General features: G+C 36.1%; 1 protein-coding gene across 1 annotated transcript in view; it reads left to right on the forward strand.

Annotated features, from left to right (window-relative positions):
- Nucleotides 1-509: 509 nt before the first annotated feature.
- Nucleotides 510-25,898, forward strand: part of LOC145667740 (sodium-coupled monocarboxylate transporter 2-like) — an 86,912-nt gene continuing 61,523 nt past the window's right edge. Inside the window, exons 1-3 of the mRNA XM_081735183.1 lie at nucleotides 510-807; nucleotides 19,385-19,615; nucleotides 22,111-22,270. Of these exons, the coding sequence (XP_081591309.1) occupies nucleotides 19,431-19,615; nucleotides 22,111-22,270 (345 nt within the window). The 5' untranslated portion in view covers nucleotides 510-807; nucleotides 19,385-19,430. The remainder of the gene's footprint in view (nucleotides 808-19,384; nucleotides 19,616-22,110; nucleotides 22,271-25,898) is intronic.

The following is a 25,898-nucleotide window of genomic DNA, read 5'->3' on the forward strand; positions in this document are numbered from 1 at the left end:
GACCCATTCATGATTCCTTTCTGCTCCTGAATATGTTACTGCATTACTATACTTCAATTGAACACGTTCTAGTTTAATGTGTCAGTGAAGTTAATATAAGTTTTGATCAAAAATAAGGAAGTATTTGTAATGTTTTGCGTTTCGTACAAGGTACAAGCTGTATCACCCATTCAGTTCTTCTTCTTCTCTCTGTGAATGACGAAAAGTGTTGTATCACTCACTCCTTTACACAAAAACATAGATAATTATTTTATATCAGAATGATCACTTAACGCATACATGTTATTGAAACAATGGGTTCATCAGTGAAAAAAAATAGCGAGTAGTATTCCCGCGTCATTCCCGTAAGAAAGAGGAAAGAGAAGGTTTAACGTTATCACTCGAAGCGAAGTTTGAACGTGTTATCACCAAAATAGTTTCTTTTCTTTATCAAGGATAGAAAAAAATATATATGAGAAAAAAGAAATTAGAAGGATTAGACAACCTTACTTTATACACAGGCGTCATAACTGAAGAGCTTAGTCACTCCCTCAGCCAATTGCAGACGGATTAGCGTCACTTATTACCTCCGTCAAAGATCGCCGCGTGAAGTCACTGCACAAAACAGTGCGAACTTTGACACTCTTTCGAAGTGAGTGGCTATATCTTCCGAGATCAAAAACTAGCAATTCTTAGTTCACTTTTTTTTTTCTAAAAGTGAGGATGTGTTCCTGTCAGCTGTGATAATTTATAATAAGTTCATTCACTTTTGTAAATAATTATAATTATAGATCATCTACTTCGCTTTCTTCACATTCACTCAAACAGGTAAGAATTGTTATGTTTTATTTCTATTATTAAATATATTAAGTTAAATATCTGTATTTTTATTTTAAACTGGATTATCAGAATCATGCTAGGGGCTTTAGAAGATTGGAATATTATTACGTTTGTCCGTTACGTCACACAATAACTCTTGAACGAAAGCGATTTTTTTTTTCGAATAGACACCTAGAACGATTCTGTACGTTGACTTCATTAATGGAGCCAATCGGTTTCTGTTTTCACGAGTAATGATGTTTATCTATATCTCATATCCCATACATGGACATATGTGCTCAAGTTAGAACTTTTAGACCGTAAAAGATATTTTATATTCTTTACAAGTTAACAATTTGTGAAGGGGACAAAATCTCAAAAAATATTGGTGAGGTTAGAACCTACTGGGTTTAAGAAGATATATAAACCCAATATTATACCTACTGTTTAAACTTATGCCAAACATATATGATTTTCAAAGGTTAGATTTTTGGTTAAATCTAAAAATATATTGGTGAGCTGAAACCTCACATGTTTCGGGTATGGGAGAGTATTTAGCTCACATACTTGGGGTATATAAATCGCATGGTATTGTTTGTGTTTGGCAACAATTTAATCTCAAATACAAGATTGTTTGGTTAAACCTTAAAAAAAGTTAATGAGGTTAATGCCTCACATACTTCTGGTATGTGAGGATCAGTGGCGTATTTAATGGGTGCTTCTGGGCTTAAGCCCCCCCCCCACGAAATCTTATTTACTATTTTAAGGGAATGAAATATTTTGCAGAATTTTTACATTTCCAGGAATAAAGTTAGCAAAGCCCCGCCTGAAACAAAATCGTAACTACGCCACTGATGAGAATACATATCTTATATATTTGAGGTATCAGAAGTTATGCAAAGCCTACAGTATTATTGGGCATCAGTTTAATTTCAAATATAAGATTTATTGTTAAACTCAAAACAATACTGATTCGGTTAAAACCACTTATACTTGGGGTATCAGAGGTTATGTAATGCTGACCATTTCAACTACCAGAATTGATTCACTTATAAATTTCAGTCTCGTCCGACCCTCTTTACTGTCTTCATCAGAGTTTATTTACTTCAATATTTTCTGAGACATCTACATTGTCTGTGTGCAGTAAACCATTAGTCACTGGTAGGGCTGCCAGCTTTTCGATTTTGTCTTATAATACACTTTAATCTGGCCTTAGCCACATTTTGCCCCGACTTTTTTTAACTTTTAATTTTATATCTCAAGTTTCTGCTTTTGAAGCTATAAGTAAAGATGAAAAATGAATGTTAATAATGAAGTAAAGGGTAAAAGAACAGAACATGACACGAGTCAGAGCTCTTCCAATAGAAATAGATACACTTTCCGAGTCGAGACAGCGGTTAGCGTACGCGCCTTTGGCGTGGGAGACCCGGGTTCGATTCCCGGCGGGAGCTCACGTGGTTCGGATTCCACGTTAATCAGTAGGTCCACGTCTCATATAGCCTCGCTGCTGAAGGGGACGTTCAACTCAAATCAACTTTCATGACACCTTTTAGAGACGAGATAGACTAAACACTTCCTTCGTGGACAACTCTAAAATTAGCTACCTATTCATATGCTCATGAAGTATTGCAAATGAAATATCTAATTTTGATAATAAATAAAGTGTACACTCTTGTACATCATCCAGGATGTAAGCAGGGATTTACTTCTGGGGGGTTACAGCTTTTCCGGGGCTCCAAATTCAATATGAGGAAAATCTCTTATTATATGTAAAATTATCTCTAAAATTAGACTAAATTTACAGATAAGTTTGGATTTCGGGGGTTTGACTCCCAAACCTCATCCCTGCGTACGTCCCTGACCAACGACAGAATAGATATTTTAGGTGTTACTTAAGGGACAACATTTTTTACTAGTGATGCAAGTAGTTCGACCAGGAAGTAGGGCCATTTCCTCCCTTAACACTCTAAATGTCGCTTCAATCCATCAGATGGATTTATTTCTCAGAATTTCGTAAGGTTGCATGTCTGCTTAAAATTGTATATTTTGCAATGTTTGTTCCAGCGAGTAATGCTGTACTTGAATGAATTTTTCTACTATGAAAAATCCATTAAACGATGAACCCAATAACCTTGATATGCCTTCAGTGGAAGCTGAAATCATTGTTAAAACAAATTCTTAGATAATTTACACGAGTTTCTAAAATATTATTGTGCAAAGGCAAAATGAATGTCCCAAACAGTACACAATCAAAAGAAATGTAGATTTAAAAATGAATAGTAGGAATACAACATGAAACTACATTCGCATACAGGGCGTTAAATTTTTGCTTGTGTCACAACTTCTTACTTCGAATATGTAATTACTGGTTTGAATATTCTTACCATCACCTGTCAACATCGAAGCTATATAGTGAGACGTCGATCTATAGCTTAACGTCGAATCTAAACCATACCATCTAACACCAGAAATCGAAACCGGGTCTCCCTTTTGGAAAATTGGCAAACTTATTCACAGGATGAGACACAACTTTCAGAACGAATACGTCACCAATTTTCTGAGGGGCAAGGTGACTCATTGGTAAAGCGTTCATCTCTGGTGGGAGCAATCCATTGTTCGATTCCAGGCCACGTAAGTTTTTGGTGGATAACGTCGGCACTTCCATTAATTATTTGCCTCCTTTGGCCTAAAGCGTATGCCCTAGGCCGTTAATTCGAAAAACAAAATATATTTTTATTCTCGTGTCAATTGGGAAATATCATTAAGAGCACAATCTTATCCTCAAGAATATTTATACCCATGTTAAAAAATTTCCCGGGGGTACATTGATCCATGGCTATAGTTTGAATATATTTATTCTACACCAAGGCAGGATTGCCCGACATGAACTTGATAAATAAAAAGTAAATAACCGTTTGGAGGTAAAAATATCTCTGGTTATAGCTCGGGTGTTTTACTCTCCTCATTAATCCCCTATGAATTGCATAAATAAACGTGCATAAAATTTATTTGAACAAACTCCATGGCTCTGGATAAGTAGAGTAACAAATAAAACACAGTTCTGACCAGAGCAGAATGAAATATATTAAAAACTATACTTACAATTGTAAGTATAGTTTTTAATATATTTCATTCTGCTCTGGTCAGAACTGTGTTTTATTTGTTAAAATTTATTTGCTTTTGCAAATTAATTGAGCAAATAAAATGCTTAGTGTTCTTTAGAAATGCGCTTATATTCAAGAATAAATCGAGAGAGAAGGAAAGCAAATCTATTTTCTTCAACAGGCTATGAAATTAACCATTATTTATTGACATTGTCTAAAATAACCCGAAACCCACTTAGAAAGTAGCTGTAATGGTGTCTTAAGATAAGTTTATCGCCTACCTTATTAAGAGTTTTAAGACAGGAAGGAGGAAACTTAAATTACTTTTATGAATGACTTGATGATTGCCGTTAATTGTCAAAATATGTAGCATTGTTTCTGAAAAATTATGGAATAGCAAGAGGGGCTTATTACGAGCAGGGCCGCCCACAGGGGGGATGTATGGCGCAAGCTGTGCCATTGAGAAAAATTTTGGGGGGGATTTTACACTACTTTCGAACTAGCAATTTTACTGTCGGAATAGCATTAGAACACGATTTTGAGAAGCTAATTTTCAAAAATTTTCCGGGGTGAACCCCCGCACCCCCTGCTTCGATACTTGATGAATGAAGTACCGCGCAAGTAGCCGTATGAAAGGAAGGGTTGGTTCGTTTTAAGAGAGAAGGGCCGCCCACAGGACGGATGAATGGCGCAAGTTGTGCCATCGAGAAAAAATTGGGGGGAATAAAAAAAAATTGGGGAAGAATTTTACTCTAATGTCGAATAAGTAATTTTGCTGTCGTCAGAATAACATTGGAACACGATGCGATTTTTTTTTAATCTCGAGAATGAATCCCCCTACCCCCTGCTTAGAAACTCTATGAATGAAGTACCGCGCAAGTTGCTATATGAAAGGATGGCGCCAAGTTCTGGTGAACAACAGTTACAAACACTCAGGGAATCACTTTCAAATTTAGATTTGAAACTTGCCTATGTTGTCTGTTGAAAATTATAAAGTAGTTTGACATAATTGTGAGCTAGTGTAACTATACAGACAACAGCCAAGTTTCAAATCTAAATTTGAAGTGAGCCAGTGAGTGTTTGTATCTGTTGTCCACCAGAACGTGGCCCCTATTTTGGGGATTTCAGTTCTTTTTAAGGCCACTCGTACTTGGCTCTTTTACAGGAATGTTTTTTGTTGGATATCACTTCTTCTTGTAGGCTAATTTCGAGGATAACATTTTCTTTTGGTATCAAATTCAATAACTTGTAACTTGCGTCTTACTTTTCATGTACAAGGGAATTATATCAATATTTTGTAAAGAAAAAATAATACTACTAATTGTAAAAAAAAGAATACCTGTGCCATACACAGTGTGTAGAAGTTTTTATACCCTTCAATATCCTTATAGAACATATTTAATATTGTACACTACCAAGACTACTAATAAAAGTAATGCCATTTTTATAATTACTACTGCCCCTACTACTACTACAAGCATTTTATAACACTACTACAGGAAATAAAAACAACAACAAAAATAACAATTACTAGTACTATAAAAACTACTGCTACACTGGGCAATTGTTTTTAGAGGACTTGAGTTTTGAGGAGGGAAGAGATTATTAGTTTTGGGGGGAGTGCGCCATCAGCTTTGGGGGGATGGGCACCCCTGATTACGAGTATTACCGATGTTAATGTCTAAGGTTAATGTGTTAGATGAAGTAACTATTAAATTTTAGAGGTTCACACGTTTTATATGTATGGAGAAAGAGTCGGTGATGTGGTTCTGATAAGCAGCTTTCTTGAAGGCGAGGTAGGGGCCTATCCGGTTTGCCATAAGTAGACATCGGATTTTAATGCAAATGTATGTTTTGTTTACTTACATGCATCTCTGTTAAACTTGGTAGGGGTTTCTAACAACAATAATATAGCTCGAATTTGAAGTTCTATAGTGCATATAAATGCATATTTCAAAGTTTAGAGCATATGTTAGTCAGGAGCGTCATTTCAGATTTTGTTTGGGGGGGGCAAGACCCTTTGATATAAGTAAAATTTCGCGTATTTCACTGATTTACTACTATTTAACTGATAAAATCTATAGAAATCTCAAACTCAGGGGGGGCAATTACCCCCCTGTCCCCCTTAAATGACGCCCCTGATGTTAGTGTTTAAGAGAATATTCAGCATATCCTATCAGTTTCTATTTCAATTGTATGCTTACAGTATGGAATAAATCCAATTTTAATTTGTATTTTCAATGCCTTTACATGTCTATGCCACAGAACGACTTTTTACATGGAAAGATGGAAGAATGTCTAGTCTATGGAGGACCAATAATGTTAGCAACAGAATCAGCAGAGCAAATATGCTTACAATTTCCAAGAGTTAAGAGAAATCTGATAATGATAAGGACAATCTAATATCGTGTCAATATCAATTCAGAAACAAGAGACGCGACGAATGGTGTTCAGTGAATGCTTAACTCTAGTTGAATTTCGGTATGAGCTCAGTCAGTTTCTGGTAAATTCGGCCGCTCTGTGGCAAAAAAAAAAAAAAAAAAAAAAAAAAAAATGACAGATGTTTTTGCTAGAAACTGCGACTACAAAACAATCGAAGACATACGAAAATACTCTTCAAGAGTTGAATTTCAACTTGCCAGAAAACATAGATACTAAACTTGCTTCTCTATATAAATATTCTCCAGCAGTATTTATCGATGTTAACAGGTCATCTTTTGGCCACAAATGTCACAACTGACACCAAAAAATGAACAGAAGCATCTTATATACTGTAAGGCTAATTACGGGAAAGGGTAAATCCTTAATTATTATTTTATTAAGTGGAAACCTGCAGAAATATGAGGTTCGTATTATTTCGTGTAAAATACTCTCCTAAAATACAAATGCAAATGCATCCTAAAATACAAATGCAAAAAGAAACTAAAGATCGTGTTTTCATATCACTGTTTATTTTAATCTTACAATCTGTGTTTTAAAAAGTAGAAATATATAAACTGTAACTGTCATAAAAATAAATTCTGAAGAGAAGTCCCTGAAGTGTAAAGTTATATTTCACCCACAAAGGTAAAGGTTTCGATGTTATATTTTACCCACTAAACTGTCACAATTCGGCTGCATATTTGAAAAATCTCTCTTTAATTGCATTGTTACTGCATATTAAGTGCACATCTTAACACATTTAACAGCATAGTTGCATGCATATTTCATGAATTTTAAGTGCATAACAATCCGATGTCTAGCCATAAGGAACATATTGTGTCACGTGATCAGATCCAAAGTCATGATGCGTGCTAAATCGAGTCTGGAGATTCCAAATCCAGATGTTAGATGTTTCAAACACGTAACTTCAGCGTGGGTCACCCTAAGTATTTCGAAGAAGATGCATATACTTTACCATTATTATTGATTTTGCTTAAACAACTTGACTTTTAACAATGTTCTGTCCATAGTTACCTCACATTTTATACATCGTTTTTAAACTCTTTATTCTGTCTTTGTAATAACCTTTTAAATAGCCATCTTCTTATTATAGTTTTTGAGTTATGTGGACGACTCCAGTTTTTCCATTAATTTTCCCTTGATTTCAATGTTTATGTTTCGTGATTTTTTACTATGTTCCATCCATTTTAGGACCATTTCTTTTCTGAATGTGGAATGTACATAGTTCCTTCTATACACTGAGAAAAATCCGTTTTCCGGACAGCGGCATATTGTACAAATATACGGAATCCTCTTGCTTACTACACAAATCACTACGGAGCACACATTATCCGTATGCTACATAGGCAGTGCCCTTAGATTTTACATCATGCCGTTGCAGGATGTCTGATATCTAACAGTCTTCCATATATATATACCTTCATCAACTGTATGTTCATTTGTATGTGAGATCCTGACCGCCTTTATTATTTCATACGGAAAGTACGTACAGATGGAACTCTTATACAGAAAGTATTATGAAACATGCGTTTACGTTTGCTGTACGTTAAGTCCAAAACTACAGGATTTACAAATGTAACATACGATTTTACGTACACCACATATACTTTTTCAGTGTATTTAAGCTGAATTTCAGCCATCTCCTTCTTTCGTCTTTTTTGAGATAAGTGGAGAAATTATTTGTTTTTCAATAATTTTCCATTGACATTAATGTTAATATTTCATATTTCTTGACCATGTTCCATCCATTTTAGTGCAATTTGCTTTTGGAATAGAATCTACATAGTATCTTCAACACTTGAACCGAATCTTAGCCACCTTCCACAAAGTCCCTTCACACCATTGCAACCAGATAGACCCTTTAGTGGGAATGTCTGTATTGTGAGGATTGATCTTACATGATGATATATACATATGCACCCACCAACTACACCAGATTCAAGCTCTGTCACTGTTTGCAGCCCCGTTAATAATAAGTTATGTCCTTCATAACCTTTTCGTAGTACAGGAAGTGTAAAACAAACACAGACTCTTATATACACTTAAGTGTAAAGTTGTTAACCAATTGGTTTCGATTCATGGTATTTCACCTTCTTTATCGTTAGTCTGATTTTGTAAGGATAAAACCAAGTGAGATTTTAAGTTAATGAAAGTTGTCAAAAGTTAACTTGTTTATTGTAAATACATGTCATGTTTATGATTTTTCATTTCTTTCATATTTATATATTATTATTTCTTTCATAAAAGAGATATAACTAGTCGTCTGTCTATTGAAGTAAGAGATAAAATCGCTGCAAGATGTGTGTTGCCCAGGTGCAATGGTGATAAAGGAGCCAACTTGATAGACGGCCTCTTCCAGATAGAAAAATTATCAAAAACTGTGACAGAAAACTTAACAGCTTGCAGAAGTGTAGCGGATTTCCAGCCAACTGGTAGGTCTCCATCGTCATGGTCGAAGGAAGAACTGAGGGAACTCCAACAGATAACCAATCAAAGTCCTTCCAACTCCGTGAAACTGTAGGGAAGAGAAGTTAGATTTCGCTGGTCATGCTTGGTGTTGTGCTTCATGAAGAGTTACAGTATCTACCGTAGAACACTCGTTACGCCAAAGAATTGTTTCCGCTTTCTAAAGACTCAAGGCCTATACACCTTTGTGGAAAAATTCTTACATAGAAGGAAGGAAGAATATACTACGCAGAGAAAAATGTAACTGCTGTTCAGTTCCAGATGAACCTACCAAACGTATGGAGATGGTAAATGAGCCATATATCGTTGAATGTATTTTGCCAAACTTATCCAAATGTCTCAGCCAGATTGACTGGTAAGTACCTTCCTGCCATACTGTTGGACTATATGCGTCCAGTAACACAGGCAACACAACATCTGGTATACTACTTATTGCCAACTTCACAACAGACATCTAACTATCTTCAGTTGTCAAAACCATACGTTTGGCAGGTTCATCTAGAACTGAACAGCAGTGACTTTTTTCTCTGTGTAACATGTTCATTAATATTCTCTGAAACGTTGAAGTTGTTTTTGGTATCAGGATTCGTTAACAGAGATTGATCATCATTATTTGTCTGATGAAGATATCCCAGAGGAGGTTAGATAAACATACAAGAAGACAAAAATGACAGTTTTGTACAGAATATCTTCTTATATTTTTACATTCTATTTACTACGTACAATGTATCCGTAACGCTCTACATTACTTGGAAATATTTCAAACACTTGTACATTCATGTCCAAAATGATTGTCGCATATCTACATATAACTGTCTTCTTGTAAAAATATAATTTGATAATGATTTTGCAGGGTACTATTAATACTGATACTATGTATATAATAGGGAAATGTATATTTGTAGTAAATTTCATGGGAAAAGAGTTATAAATACGAAAATTACAATGAGTAAAACAAAATGTTGTTAAATGAACAAGAAAAATTCATTTTCGTTCTATTGTTCTTATTTACTGCTCTTTTGACATGAAATTTGCGACATACATGTCTTTGCTGATTATACACATACTAACATTATAAGAAATACCGGGCGAATTCGTTATCAAACTATATTCCTACAACAACATATTTATAGACATGCGACAATAACCTTGGACGTGAGTGTACGTCCATAATCTTCACATGGAAAGATGAGTGCTAGCTGATACTTATGTAAGATGGTGCTTTACTCCATTACCATGGCCGATTAGGAATTGGCCAATCTCCAGGATGATGGACAGGCCACCGAGGTTCACAGAGTGCTTTGCACGAAATGCAACCTTCACATCCGGTAAATAGTAATTATGGACCAGGGAAATGAATAAATCTATTAAAGTAAACGCTTAACCCCTTACCGCATGCCGTGCCATATATGGCACATACCCTTTTTTCACTTTAGCTTTTTTGTGATTTATCAAAGACATCAAATGACTGTTTTGTCTGCTGTGTGAGATATTGACGTGTATGAATAAGAGATTTTGGTGTCATCTGGCATGTTCTTTGTGAGTTGTAAGTGTGTCATATATGGCACTTACTTATTTCTCGTCAGAATTAAGTGAAGAATCTAAAATTCAAGTTTTAATTCATTTTTCAAGTTCCCATACGAGGATTTCCAATACTGATTTTTTTTCGCTAAAAGAAAAACTCATGCAGAAAGGGGTTAACTTTTGATGAGCTTGAAAGCAAAAGGAAATGAGCTTATGTCCGTGTGTCTGCCTATTTTTTGAAGAAGGTCATAGAAAATGTTCCTATCTATCCTGTCCAAATTAAAAGTTTACTTTCGCTCACCTGTAATTATTAATACTAATATTGTAATTTGTCACGTTATGATACACAATTGAAATTTTATTTTCTTAGCTTTCCTTGAGGTTTTGTTATGCCGAGTGGAATAGAAAGGCCAAATGACCAGTGGCGAATCTAGCCCGGGACCGGGGGGCCCAGGCACCCCAGTTTTTTCTAATAATGACGAAAATAATTTAAGCTTTTATTTATATATTTTTGAAAGTTTATAGTAAACTCATAATATACCTATCATAACTCAGTTCTTGCTGGACCCCTTTGTTTTTACCTTCTAAATCCGCCACTGAAAGTGACCTGATAAGCACTATGTTATTCCGTGTTTTGTAATTCAATATATTTAATTTCCAAGTTACAAAAATTATTTATTAATTTCATCTTCAGAATTCATGGAGAGAACTCGTTATGTGAGAGACAAAAATATACAAACAAAGGAAAGAATATAAGTCTCTTGACCCTTGTTATTTATATTAGCACTTTCACTTTTTGCAATTCGTGGTGTGATTCTGCCTTGTCCTGGGTAAAAATATTTTATGTTTAGGGTCAAACTAGCAGGTTGGGTACTCTAATGCAACGGTTGCCGTTTGGGTGTGCTTGCAGCGTCGCTGTTGCACCATTTGGCATGTGGCAAGTAACTGAGATAGTTTCTAGGTGACAAGCGAAGAAGGGCATAATACTAGAGGCTAAGGAAAGGCGAAGGAACATATACACATATATTTGCCTCCGCCAATGACGTTGCGTTGATGTAACAACAACATCGTAAAAGCAACTTAGTTAACACGGTTTATGTGGTCAAGTAATTACGAAGAAAATCACTGTATCTTGTGCATTCACAACCTACGCACTCTTTCATTTTTAGTGTTTTCATGTTGCTAGAGTTGAATACAAGACAACAGTTAAGGCTCTCTCCTCTCGGGAAGTGTATCTATTTCTATTGGAAGAGTTGTGTCTCGTCTCATCTCGTCTCGTTGGCAACTCTACATGTGACTAAACTGCTGACATGCCATGTCTACTGTTGGCCTGATTCCGTTCTTGATTCTCTGTGACTGAGTGATTTAGTGCTGATTTAGTGCTGACTAGCTGACTCGGCGTCCAAGTTTTTAAGAAAAATTGGACGAGGGTCCAGAAAGCAACATCGCTGAAGGCCGGTGTGTTGAAGTGATTTATCTGTCCAACTACAGCTTATCCTAAGCTTTGTTAGATGCAGTCTAATTAATATTAACCGCAAATCATTTCGGTAAGTCCTAAATCGCAAACAAAGCACATACAATCATAAAAAAAGCGAATATTTAGGAAATTTATTTTAAAGTTGTTTTTTTTTTTTAATGAAGAAGTAAATTAATCATATATTTTTTTTTATCGATACCACAGTTAGGGGTTGGGTTTAGTCTAAAACCTCTAGAATAATATGCGTTGTATTACATCAAACTCAAATCATCATTTTATTTTAGGAGGCACGCTGGGTCAGTGGTAGAGTGCTTACATCTGGTGCGTGGGATCCCTAGATCCCTAGTGGACAAGATTGTGTCCTTGGGATTTCCCTCGGTATTCCCGTTTCTTCTCTCTTTCTCATTCCACTAATTTTTTATCGTCCACTTGCCTTAATCTAAAATGGGCATAATCGTGGGACGTTAAACTGAAATATTTCATTTTCAATTCATCATTTCATAAGTTACTCTGAAATGAAAGGTAACTTTATTCTCCCATCTACACGACAAAACTTGCAATGGGGTAAGTTTCTTCTCTCATCTATACGACAAAACTTGCAATGGGGTAAGTTTACCCTTTAACAGGGATGCCCATTTCCCACAAGAGTTTGAGTACAACCTCCAAAATTACCAATCTACCCCCAAACGTACTTTTGTTTCCTCCAATTTATTAATAACTAGTTTGATCATTTGCAATGGAAAATTATGTCCCCCAAAATATTCTCAGGGTTATATCCTACACCCTAAAATCCTGAGGGTACACCTATTCTTTAAGACCCTTATCCTTCCCCAATGTCAACCTCAAGGAATATTAACGATTGGTAAGCTGTAAGTAAAATATATGCTATGTATCATTAAAATTGTATACTACTTTTTAAAATTAAATCTATATTATAAAATCTTTTTGTTATTATAGTATTTAAATTTCTAATGTGGAGTTCATTTTACGTCCTTTTAATTCCATTATTCTCGACGAATTTCAACCCTCAGGCAGTAAATTATTTTCAACAAGCGAAAGAAATCATACGCCAAGCTTCATTAATATCGGATAATTCTGACGAAAGTTATCAACGAATAGCCAAACAGACGGATACATAATCCATATTGAGTCGAACGGTGGGAGCTCACCTACGCTTTATAATCCAATAATCGCTCTTACCTTTTGTTGCAATCTTCCATATTGGAAAGAAAGCAAAGTCCAAGAACTTATGATAAAATGATAATGTATTAATTAAATCATAGGCTATAAATATTCATTATAACGTAATAATGGAAACAATTGTTCTAAAGCGATAAACAAATTGCGTCTTTGTTTTATAAATTGACTAGCAGAAGTGCCCTACTTCACATAGCAAGAGATTAGATTACTGGAAAATATTCTTTGAATCTCCATCTCCGCCTTCTGTATCAGAAAAGTAGCTGATACGTAAAATTTGAAATTCAGTGGAATTCCCAATTTCTCAAAATGTTAACCTTAAGTGATTTCTTTTCTTCGTTTTCTTGCTTCTGTAAATTATAAACCCGCCTCCAAAATAAAATCTTTAAGTTTTACGTCCCACGATTATGCCCGCTAGGCTAAAGGAGATGGTGATGAGTGAAATGGTGGGACGAAGAAAGTGTGAGGATGCGGGAGAACCCCGAGAAAACCCACGCACACGGGGTTTGTCCATCACGAGATTCACTTCGCGTGAGCTAGGATCGAATCAAGGACCCCATGCACCAGAGGTGAACGCTCTAATACTGAATTATCGTGGCCCCCACTCACCTCCAAAGTTGATGAATATCATTAGACAAAATCACGCCTCTCCCGAGCCAAATAAGTTCTCCGAATACGTCCCCATAAACTAATTTGTCCAGTAGTTGTGATCTGTGTAAGTGAATTTCTATCACACCTTAAGTAAACCAACTTCATAAGCCTATTTAAGAGTTCAGTGCTACTAATCGAGCGGTTTCAGGTGCTAGGCGAAAGGCGAAATCCATTTTACGTTCGAGTTCTCCTATGAGCATTGAAAGTTTCTAACGTCCTCAAAATTTCTGTGTTTGTGTATCGGATTGAATTAAATACAACTTAAGAATATATATTAATTAAAAGACAAATAAGTGTAAAGTATCCCTGTTACAAGGAAGCTTTTTATATAAAAAAAAGTGATAAGAGCACTTAGTCTACCTCTGGTACGAGGGGTACCTGTTTAACTGAACGTCCAATTGGAAAACGACCATTAGGAAGACCTAGGCGCAGATAGAAGAAGAATATTAGGATGGATCTGGTAGAAATAGGAATACAAAGTAGAAACTGGATTCAGTTGGCTAAGGATAGAAGTTAGTGGAGAACCTTTGTGAACGCAGCATTTAACCTCCGTGTTCCATAGGCCATAGAGTTAGTTTAGTTAGTTCCGAGAAGTTTCTGGGTCGATCTGATGCCATTTCAGCTTCTGATGGACAACATTGTCGTAGTTTCTCCCATTTCCTTCCACCAACTCATCTATAATAACTAACTCTAATTCTATGGCCTATGGAACCCGGAGGTTCAATGCCACGTTCACAAAAGCTCGCCACTGACTTCTATCCTTATCCAACTAGATCCAGTTTCTACTTTGCTGCTGAGGTCGTGCCAACTTGTCTGTCCTGGTCTGAGGCTTCCGTAAATGTTTCTGAAAAAGTTTTTTTTTTTTTTTTATTACAGTACCAGTGCCTCACGCCAAACTCCCAAGCTGGAGGACCACTCCTTGTCTGTAAACGACTGCTTATTCAATATGTTCACTGCTAACTTCTATATCAAGAGACCTTCTCCTCGATCCGCAACCTGTGGACGCGCCATGCCGTGGTAACAGGAACCTATATTACAGGGACTCTTCTATAATAATCACTTGCCATTATAATAATCATCTATCTCTTTTAGCTCAAATGAAATAAACGTGGAACGATTTCATTTCATATTTAAAGGGAAATCGTTATCCTTGTGAAATGATATTTCTATAAGTTTGCTATCTTTACTACGATTACAGTAGTGAATATTACAAGATGATTATATCAGCACGCACGTTAGATATTCCTCACGATAACTCTTCAACGAAGATGAAATTACGAATTATGTTTTTACAATAGACAGGCAGGGTGATTATCTCGGCAAAGTTTGTTAATGAAGCCAATCTGTTAAGATCTTCACGGATAACGTGATTTTAACAGTAGCTATCCAAATCCCGTTTAAAATGTATCACATTCCCTAGCTTCTATGCAACCTGCATAGTAATAAAGTTATGTTGGTTGCCTATAGTTAACGGATATGTAACTATTCTACTGAATTATCTTGACTGAGTTCCTTAAAGGAGTTACACCGTTAATATCTTCAGGGGTGACGGTGAAGTTAACGGCGGTTATCCATATCCAACTTGCTATTATTGAAACAAACTTTTATAATTGTAGAATGCGAAGAGACAGGCAGCAAGCATGTTTTAGCAGTTGACAAATTCAAACTTCTTCACATGATCCTCTTGACTACGTTCAACGAAGTTTGTTTCTAGGAGTTGAGACTCTGGGTAAATCAGTTTCGTATACGCAAATTGTAGATTTATTCCATTTTATGGTAATTATGGGGACAATCATCGAACTTTCAGTGTTTCACCCCAGCCAACAAATTAGCTTCACCCCCCCCCCTCCGCCCCGTATCAGTCATATTGAATTCATCGAGTTAATAACGTATTCATGTTTCCCAAAATTAAAAAGACCTTATGTTACCACTCCAGACATTCATTATTTCAGGATAACATCTCACAGTTATGCCCTTTCAGCTAAGGAAGACAATGATTAAAGAAAGTGAATGATGACGGAAGAATTGGTAGAATGAAAAGTGGGAGGAAACGGGAGTACCCCTGAGAAAACCCAAGAACACGGAAAACCCACAAAGTTACTTGGCCGGGAATCGAACCAGCCACACCACGGAGCACAGGCAAGCTCTCTACCACTGAACCACCCTGCTCCTTCAAAGCATTCATGAAAATATGTAATTGTCACGTATCTCAAATCGTTGAACGTCAAGACATGAAAATTCTCATCTGAGGATTTTGTACTTCAGAGAATAAGAATCTTTCAATCCTTTGCTGGAAGACAATATGGTTGTCAGAGAGACCTATCAGAAGCCATTATATATACAAGATAATAATTCTACAGCATATCACTCGTTTAAATTCAAGCGCGTGAGTGTTATAGTCATATTCTCTTAACTCTTTTGGGATTTATGGTATATATGAATGTAGCATATGTGTGCATTGTTTTAGAAACCTCATTTAAAGCTGGAGTGTCTTATAATACTGGTTCATCACATGGTAGGTGAATTTCTAAAAAAATTCCCGTGTAGTGTTGCCACGGGACGAGACAACCCGAGACAAGGCACAAGAAATGTCCCGTCTCGTGGCAACACTAGAGCGGCTGAAGCCCACAAAAATTACATGTTATATCAAGTGGTTAATATTACAATTTTTAATCAAGTTTGGTTTCAGGGACGTCAATTAGAAGGCATGGGGGGGGGCGATTGCTCTCCCTGAGTTTGAAGTGTATATAGTTTTATCAATAGAATAGTAGTAAACCAGTAAAAAAATGCGAAATTTGACTTATATCAAGGGGTCTTGCCCTTCCCCCAACCAAATCTGAAATGACGCTCCTGTTTGATTTGGTTACAAAGCACAACATACAACACGACTACTAGGGATGCACGCCAGACGAGACGAGACGAGAAATGGAAAGTCTCGTCTCGTCTCGCAGCCTCAAATGTTGGTCTCGTCTAGTGTCTCGACTCGTCTCGCAAATGTGAAGTCTCGTCTCGCATCTCGCATATGATTTTGAGTCTCATTTCGCGTCTTGCGCGAGACTTTCTCGCATGGTCTCGCAGTCTCGCATATATTCTGGGTAAAAATTTTGCAATGTGTTATTCTATGGTTGTTAATGAATTGTGATGTGATATTCTGTCCGAAGGCAAGTATTTGACCTAAAAGTCCCTTGGCAAGGTGGATCCATGGTGGTTTGCCATTGCTTTCCATGGGATGAATGTTAATAACATCCTAAGGAGACGGAACCTAGAGTTCAACATGGTATCCGAACTTGTGTCCCCTCCGCTCCAAATTAAAAGAAAAGTTGTGCTGGAATTTGATTGCTGGGCCATTAATTTTCATCAAATTACTATCATAATTTACAGCAAAACCAGCATAAATTGTTACTGGATCCAACATTGTTTTCCAGCTTAGAGGTCTCCAGCAATATTTTCCAGTATGCCATGCGGGCACATTTTTGATCCGAAAGAAAAATCGCCAATGTAATTAGGACATAAAGAATATAACGTTTCCGTATATGTTTTTCTGAACTCATTGAACAAAAACCCGGATCCTTTTACTATATCAATATGTAAATTTCTTCGTCTTTATTAACCGGATTTCAACCTGTCTTTGCCTGCTTCTAGTCCGAGGAATGCTCTAACGTCACAATATCCAAAATTGACACGGATTGTTCCCTTAGAATAGGTTTGAACTTTCTTTTCAGAAAGTTTAAACTCTGTAGCATTAAATTTGTGGAAGCAGCAGAGAAAATATAAAAATACGTTACTTGTGTAGGAGAAGAGTGCTGCCATCTACTGTCGCCTATCTCCCTTTACACCAACCACGAAGGAATAACATTACTTGTGTCAACGGACTTGTGGATAACGCAATATGTTAACAATTGCGAGAATCAAAATATCCAACAAACTATACTTGATACGAAAAAAGCTTTCTGGATCAATTTCCAGATCATACAGTTGAACTAACTGCAGTGTTGCCAAAATTCGCATTTTATCAACTTTCGCTTTCAACTTGTATAGTGTTGTCAGATCTAGAAAATAAAATTACTGACAGATATAGGGCCATTCCTACCATCTCCCACCAAACCTATAGGGCCATCCTACCAAACCAGTGTTTGAATTAAACTTCCGAACTAGAGGGGGATGTTTTTGACAAATATATAGAAAGAAAATACTTATTCCATGTAAAAATATCATGTTATTTCTGCGAGCCGGGCCGGGGATAAACTTTGACGAGAGGGGATTTCCCCGCCATCCCTATACATTAATCGCTAGTAGTAATGTGAAAAAGACAAACTACAGAAATATCACATTTCGCAGCAATAGGGAGTCTTATTCGCTTTTCAGACCAAAAACAGAAGTTCATGTATTCGTGCGCGCCCGCGTGTATGTGTTTGTGTCGCAAAATAAAGTCCTCAATCGATGCTGTAATAAATTTCCAATTTACAAAGCTTTTCTTTTTTAATGATATTTAGGAATTAAAGAATTCTTTAATTCTGAAAATTAACCTTGAATAATAATAAATCTCATAAAATGTCTATTGCCTCAATCACTTTTTTCTTCCTGGAGGCATTAACGCTTAACTTAGAAAACTCAATAAATGTAAAATCACTAAATATACAATTAAATGGAAGTCATAAATGTTGCGAGACTGCGAGAAGTCTCGCGAGACTTCTCGTGCGAGACTTAACCGAGTCTCGTCTAGCGTCTCGTCTCGCATGGTTTAGTCTCGTCTCGCGTCTCGCATAAAATTTTCACTCTCGTCTCGTGTCTTGTCTCGCAAATGCAAGACGAGACTAGACTTCTCGCGTCTCGCGTGCATCCCTAACGACTATCATCATAAAATAACAAAGATTTAGTTTCGATTGAACCAGTATTGAATTACTAAGACAGGAATACTTATCAACACAGTCTGTACAGTCGAAAGGTAAGCCTTATCCACTTATTCTGAAATCCTTTCTTCAGACCCTTTGGTGCCTATGTGACTTTCCAATTTCAAAAATGGCTTAGGTTTGAATAACATCATAAAACAATAAAAAAAAAACTAAATTAAATTGTCAAACCAGCATCTTCTCAAAACTCATTACCAAAAAAGGCTGACACGTTTATGTCTTTGTTCGGAACGAGAAAGACCTTGAAACAGTGGTTAGTTACTGATAAAATTGCCATTAAGAGAACTTGGACTTCTACAACAGGATTTTTATACATAGATATTTCCACCATCCAAGGATTCCAAGCAATGAAATCTTCTGAAACACTGATCTCAATAATTGCTTTAACATTGTACTTGAATTTGGAGCACTAACAGAAAATAATAAAACTTGAATCAAATGAAAAGTGGAAATGAAAGCTGTTTCTAAGACTCGTTTAAAAAATAACTTTAGGTATTCCCTGTTCTTTGTAGGATAGTCCTCATTTGAAATAATAAACGCTAGTTAACATTCCGAAGGCAATTAATTTATTCCAAGTTAATAAATCTTTAAACAAATTCAAAAAGTGTGTTTGCATTTTCGAAACACAAGACGTCTCGTCTCGTCTCGTCTGGTGGCAACACTATTCCCGTCGATAAACTTGGAGTAACGTACCATTCTGCTTTACCACACGAAAGGTAAGTTGTTCGTACCACATATACTTTTTTTTCTGTCTGTTAGAAACTGTTGGAGGAAGATTTTTGTGCTGTTTCATTTTTACCTTTCTTTTATTACAGAGCAAATCATATTCATTCTGGAGAATTTCATTAATTTATATTCAAAATGGCGGTCGATATGAAGATGTTCGGTTGGGCCGATTACTTGGTGTTCTGTTTGATGTTGGCGCTCTCTGCTGTGATTGGTATTTACTATGGTTGTTTTGGACAGAAACAGAAGACGACAGGCGAATACCTGATGGGCAGCAAGAAAATGAATCCCTTTCCTGTTGCCATGTCATTAGTTGCAAGGTATAAATGCTATAATCCTCCATTTAGAATTATTTAATTGCTGAATGTGTTATGAAATGAAGTCGGGTTTATTCTTTTTAGTATTCTTCAATTTTATTTCATTTTTAATAATTTAAGTTTTCTAATTAACCCGATCTGATTATCTAAAAAGAATGTAATCCTTCAATGAATATTTAACATATGAACCTTACGATTCTCTTAAGATGGCCACCCCGCCGGTCTAGTGCGCGCCTTTTGCCACTTGTCACGGGTTCGATTCCCAGTGATATAGCATAGAACTCAGTACACTGATTTCGATTCCATTCTAAACTGTAAGTTCACGTGTTATACACTGAATGCTCACTAAATTGCGACGACTTACCTTATACTTTATTAGTCCTACTTTTGCTCAGAGGACGGCCTGAATACGGTGGCTTACCATGGATTCTGGTATTATAGGGAGCTAGCTTTAATGCGAGGCTGAGGAATTCAGAGTTGATTGTCAGGTTCCCCAACCCGTCGCCAAGAAACGGTCACTCGACGGTCCTGGGCAGGGTTGCCAGTGCGTTGTCAAAAAATTCAGCTAATACTCACTTAATTCAAAGAGTTTATGCAATTATGCAATCCCTATCGAAGATCCGTGTATACGTGGACACACGCAAATTAGGTTGTGATAACAAATGCTCCAGTTTTTTCTCCCTCGCTTCTTCGTCGCACTGCACTATGGCCTTCCTTATTACTTCTCTAGCTTCGCTGTGTATAGTTTGCCCTCTCTTATGCTGTGAAGCCATTGTCAAATGAATAATAAGCAACAAAACCGCAACCACAACAGCACACAACAAATAACCAACTCACACTAACTCTTCAGAATGACATTCATGTGACAAATTATTAACCCTGGCAACGCTGACATATAGAAGGAGGAAAGAGAGTATTGCAAGAGTCAGGCAGAAAAATTGTTGAAATTCTTCCCCCTTTACCTCAGCCCCCGCTGGTAAACAAGCTAGCTCCCTATAATAGTTCCTGATATGTTTCCATAGGGATCTAATATCATATATTCCTGATGGCACCCTACAATGAACCCACAGATATCGGTGCAGGAGTCACGGTGAGAAGAGCTGGTTCCAAAACAATCCCATAAATGTTCTATAGAATTAAGATGCGATGTGTTAGAGGGTCACTTTATATGATGAAGCTCTGTGGAATCGGAATGTTCCTAAAGCCAAACAAGTACAGGACTAAGTTGGTGGTACCGTGCATTATCGTTCCGGAAAATGCCATCTTCGCGTGGGTATAGTAGTTGCATTAAAGGGATTACGTGATTCTGTAACACCTGCAGCTATACAACGGATGTCTCGTTGTGGTCCATCCACATCAACGGTCCCAGTTCATACCAGCAGAAGCATCCCCAACCATACAGCTGTACCCAGCTGCCTGTGCAGTTCACATCATGCACGAGGGGTCCATAACTTCACACTGTTGGCAGCACAAACAGTGATTTATCGACTAACACAACACACTCTTTTCCAATCATTCACTGTCCGATTAGCGTATTCTTGTATACAAGCGCGGCAAGTCGTAATTGTCAGCACGGTTACCAGTTTGCTATGAACCCGATATCTCTCTTTGGCTGTCGAGTAACAAAGTTAAACGCAACCCTTAATTTACAGTGCCCGTTGAAAATGCGTGAATATTAATGTATTTAGTAACAAATAATAAATGAGACTTGTAATTCAAGAAGGTTTTATATGTTTGCATTGTTTGCAAGTTTCTCTTTCTTTTCTACTTCTTAACTATAATTTTACATGCTAATTGAAGTTTATTTTGTCTTATTTATTTCTGGTGCTAGGGGTCCCTGGTTCGATTCAGGAGACATTAGTTTCTGGTACACGGTACAACATTGTATCCGTGGGTTTTCACTGGATTCTCCTTTTTCCTCCCACATTCTCATTTCCCCAATTCCAGCATAACTATTCCCATTCATTAATAGTCCGTCTCCCTTAGCCTAAACGCCACATATGTTAGACTTAAAGTAAAAGTTTCATTTAATTTTTTAAAAAAAGAAAATCATCATATTTAATTGTTTAGTGTAGATTTTCTAAAACTATGGATTCGCAAAGTGTTTTAAGCAAACTTTGATCATATACACATATCAAAATCAGAAAATATTTTACGTTAATATCCCGTAACTCATCAGGAGTTATCAAACAATTTTCCTCATTCTGTACGGTATAATTAATTGCATGTTATTTATGTATTAATTTGTTATTCTTTAGGTTTGGATGTCACTTTTTAGAAATAAATATTACAGTTTTAACCTGAGATTTTAATTACATTCAATAGAAATCGAACGTAGTCTTCATCAATGGTGAAAACTACGAATTTGGTTAGAAAGGAGTTCTGATAATACTTATTGATTTCCCATCAAATGCATGTTAGAATGTATGTTACAACAATCCATGTAAGTCTGAAAAATGATACAACATGCTTATTTTTTTTTTTTTTTTTCGTTTCAGTTATATCTCAGGAATCACGCTGTTGGGGACTCCGTCGGAGATCTACACGTACGGCACCCAGTATTATGTAATTGTGATCGGGATAATCTTCATGGGATTCACAGTGGCCTTCATTTATATCCCTGTATTCTGTGATCTCAATGTGAAATCCTCCTACGAAGTAAGTAACTCCATTGTATTTCTTAACACAACTTAATCATCTTGTCTTCTTTCTTTAAGCATCCTAAAGATTGTCTGAAGATTACACTTAGAGTCCTCGTAACTATTAAGAATGTGTGTCACTGTTGGGAAGGTGTGGGTTACTATTAAAAGTATGTATGTCACTGTGTTAGGAGAAGTCAAACAACAATTTATATAAAAGATGTTCCGATGGACTTTGTAGCCGTATGGTTTGCGGTTAGTGTAACTTTGTGCTTTAACTTTGAAAGCACTCAAAAAATTTGAGTTGAATATACAGAAAATGTCTCGTTTTACTCATTGATTGATTTTTTCTTTATGTTAAGTTCTTTTTTTTTTTTTCGTTTGCCAATCAATCCTAGCAAGGACAGTCGGTTCACATTTAATAAATTGTTCCGTCTTTCACTTGCTGTTAAAAATGTTAACAGAAGTAAGTAACTATTATTGAATAGAGATTATGATGCTAAAACAGAATTTAAGTATATCATATTAAATAACTTTTGGAATCTTTAACTGCAAATCCCATAATGTGTTAATTACAACCACAAAACTCAAGAACTCTGTTCAAACTGCAAATCCACAGACTCATCAGAAGTACGTTTTCTTCTCAACATAAGATACTAATCGGTAAGGGAGCATGGCTTTCAAGAAACAGATAATACATATTGAAGAAGCTGAAATAATATTTTTGGTAGCTAGGAGAATCAGTTGTATTACTTATTTCCATGTAACCACTAAAATATTCTTCCTCATCATTCTACACCTTTGTTCCCAGTAGAGATGCAAGGGCTCGGAAAAAAACCGGCTTTTTTGGGAAAAAACTCGGTTTTTTCTGCTTTGCTTTTTTGCTTGGGAAATTTTGGGCTTTTTTGAAAATTCTGCTTTAAATTGATAAACCAGATTTTGTTTCGCTTCTCTACAACACAAAAAGTCATTCAATTAGTGGTTGATGCCGATTATAATATAAAACCTCGAAAATAAACCATGAATTTCGTAAAGATATTTCAAACAGTTCTACTTCTCAACATATTTACATTATGAATTCCAAAGGATTAACCAATGTGTATAATAAGATTTTTTTTTAACCTCCTACATACAAAAGTAAGCAGGGTTGGCAAGAGCCATGGTTGTTTTTGAAAATGCCAAAAACCCGCTTTTGGGGGGAGTTTAAACTAGGCTCTTTTGGTTTAAACCAGTTTTTTTTTGGGGGGGGTTAGATATTTTGCTTTATGTATTTATATTACATATTGACAGAAATAAGTTTGTTTCGCCTTGGTGTTATTATGCAACAACGGGGTTATGCTGGAAGAGGTCACATAAGCTTAAAGTAGTCCGGTCAGTAAATTTCTTAAATTGAGAAACTCCCGCCCTAGCCATCGGGAAAATCCCGTCATTACTCTAAATCTAAAACAATAACGGAAAAAATCCTGTTATTGCTTTGCATGTAAAATTTAAAGGTCAACGTATCATAATCAGTACGCTAAAACTGAGGTATTAAATTACAAATTTAGTGCGTACATATCATTGAAAGTATAATCCAAGCTAATGTTGGAAGCTACGTAGGCAATCGATAAATTTTGTCAATTTATATCAGTATATTTAAGCAACCTTGGTTTCTTTATAAAACAACAGGCATTCAGGCATGCAGAAATATACAATTTAGTTTCGTTTCGTATGTTCAGGCTTAACATCCTTACGTAATACCGAGGTTATCAAGGAGAAGACTTTCGCTTAAAGTGACATCCGAACCGCTACTTTGTTTACGCATGAAAGAAGGATTGTGGTTAGACCGAGAATTGAACATGGGACACCTTGATTAAAAGGTGAAAAGGAAATAAAACTAATGCAGATGGTTTGACGTATGGAAACGTCACCATGAAGTTCACACGATTCGCATTTTTTTTTTTTGGTTTAAACCAGTTGTTTATTTAAAAAAAGAAGAAAAACAGCTGGTGTAAACCAGCCAACCCTATGCTATGTAGTATTTTTACTTCAAAATATTCCATACCCTCTTTTTGGAACAAAATAAAATTAAAATAAAACATAAGAAAAATACTTAGATTTATATGATACACTTGAAGGCTGCACACCTAGAGCTTTTCGTTTTGTATATTCTTGAAATTCTACAGTTTTATATAAGCACCATCACGGTTTATTCAGTCCTCAAGTTTTCTGTATTTTTAACAACAGGGATTGAACATGAAGGGTGTGAGATAAGAACATGGTAACCCATAATTTTACTATTTTAAGAAATTAGAAATTTTCTGCTGCACAATCCATTTTGAAAGTCGGAAAGCTGATTTTTCACATAAGCCTATACATGAGGGATTAAACGAAGCGGTATGCGTTGCTGCCTATCTAATGCTGCGTAACTCAGCAATTGAAAATTTGTTAGTTACCATGTTCTTGGCTCACACCCTTCATATCATTATGGAACTCTCCCCACCCCACCAACACACACACAAAAAAAAGGACTACGGAATATATTTAAGTTAAGATAAATACAACTGCACAACAAACATGATTGACTGGAGCTTTTGCGCTTCTATCGAGAAGCCCGGAATTCAACTCAGCATTTGACCATTCTGACAAAACTTTTCTTCATTCCATCTATGAAGTAGAAATAGTGCGTGTACTGTGAGTTGGCTGACTTCATTTCTTATTGTTTTTAAATCGTTATTATTACTAATTACCAGCAGTGACGGTTTTGCGAGGGTTAGGGGGGGCGGCCTTTCGGACTGAAGCCAGTTCCCCAAAATTACGGAATGTCTAAAACAAACGAAATATCTATTAGTTATGCCTTTACTCATAAACTTTAAGCTGCCGTCAAATAAAAATTACGAATGCTTAGAAAAACTAAACATTAGTAAGAAAAAAACCCTCCCAAAATACTTTTCTAAATCCGCCACTGATTCTCAGTATAAAATGATCTTCAAGGTTGTATCCGGAAGATTATCGCTAAATATATAAACGAAACGAAATACAGTATTAGTTATGCCTGTACTCATAAACTTCAAGCTCCTCCCAAATAAAATTAGGAGATTTTAGAAAATGAAACAATCAGAGAAACTCGTCCCATAGTACGTTTCTAAATCCGCTACTGATTATTTGTATAAATTAGTATTCAAGGTTGTATCCGGAAAATTATTGCTAAATCGTTGCACAGCTACAGTATAACAGAAATGTGGAAGTACGGTTAGACGGATATATTGAAAAACGTACGTTTTGACGGATATATAGAAAAACGTAAGTTTAACTTCTGCGTTAGAAGCTAGAGTACTAAGCTCTTAGAAATGAAACAGACGACAAACTGAAATGATATTGAGAAGAAAAAATATCGATAACTCAAAAGTTAAAATAAAGTTAAATAGCCTCTAAAATTGCCCTCAAATACTACATTCTTCATGTTAGCCTTAATTCGTAAAACATGTGCTCCATCCATCTTGATGGTGAATTTTAGAGCGAAATATGGCATTTAGGTCATGGAATTCTTATTTAAGTATAGAATATACTATAAGAAAGCTATTTAGATAGAAAAATCATGAAAATGAAAAAAGCCAAAATTTCCAAAATTCTCGTTTTTTTCCCAAAAAAGCCGGCTTTTTATGTGA

The sequence above is a fragment of the Thermobia domestica genome, chromosome 13 (assembly GCF_964235325.1).
Source record: "Thermobia domestica chromosome 13, izTheDome1.hap1.1, whole genome shotgun sequence".
NCBI lineage: Eukaryota > Metazoa > Arthropoda > Insecta > Zygentoma > Lepismatidae > Thermobia > Thermobia domestica.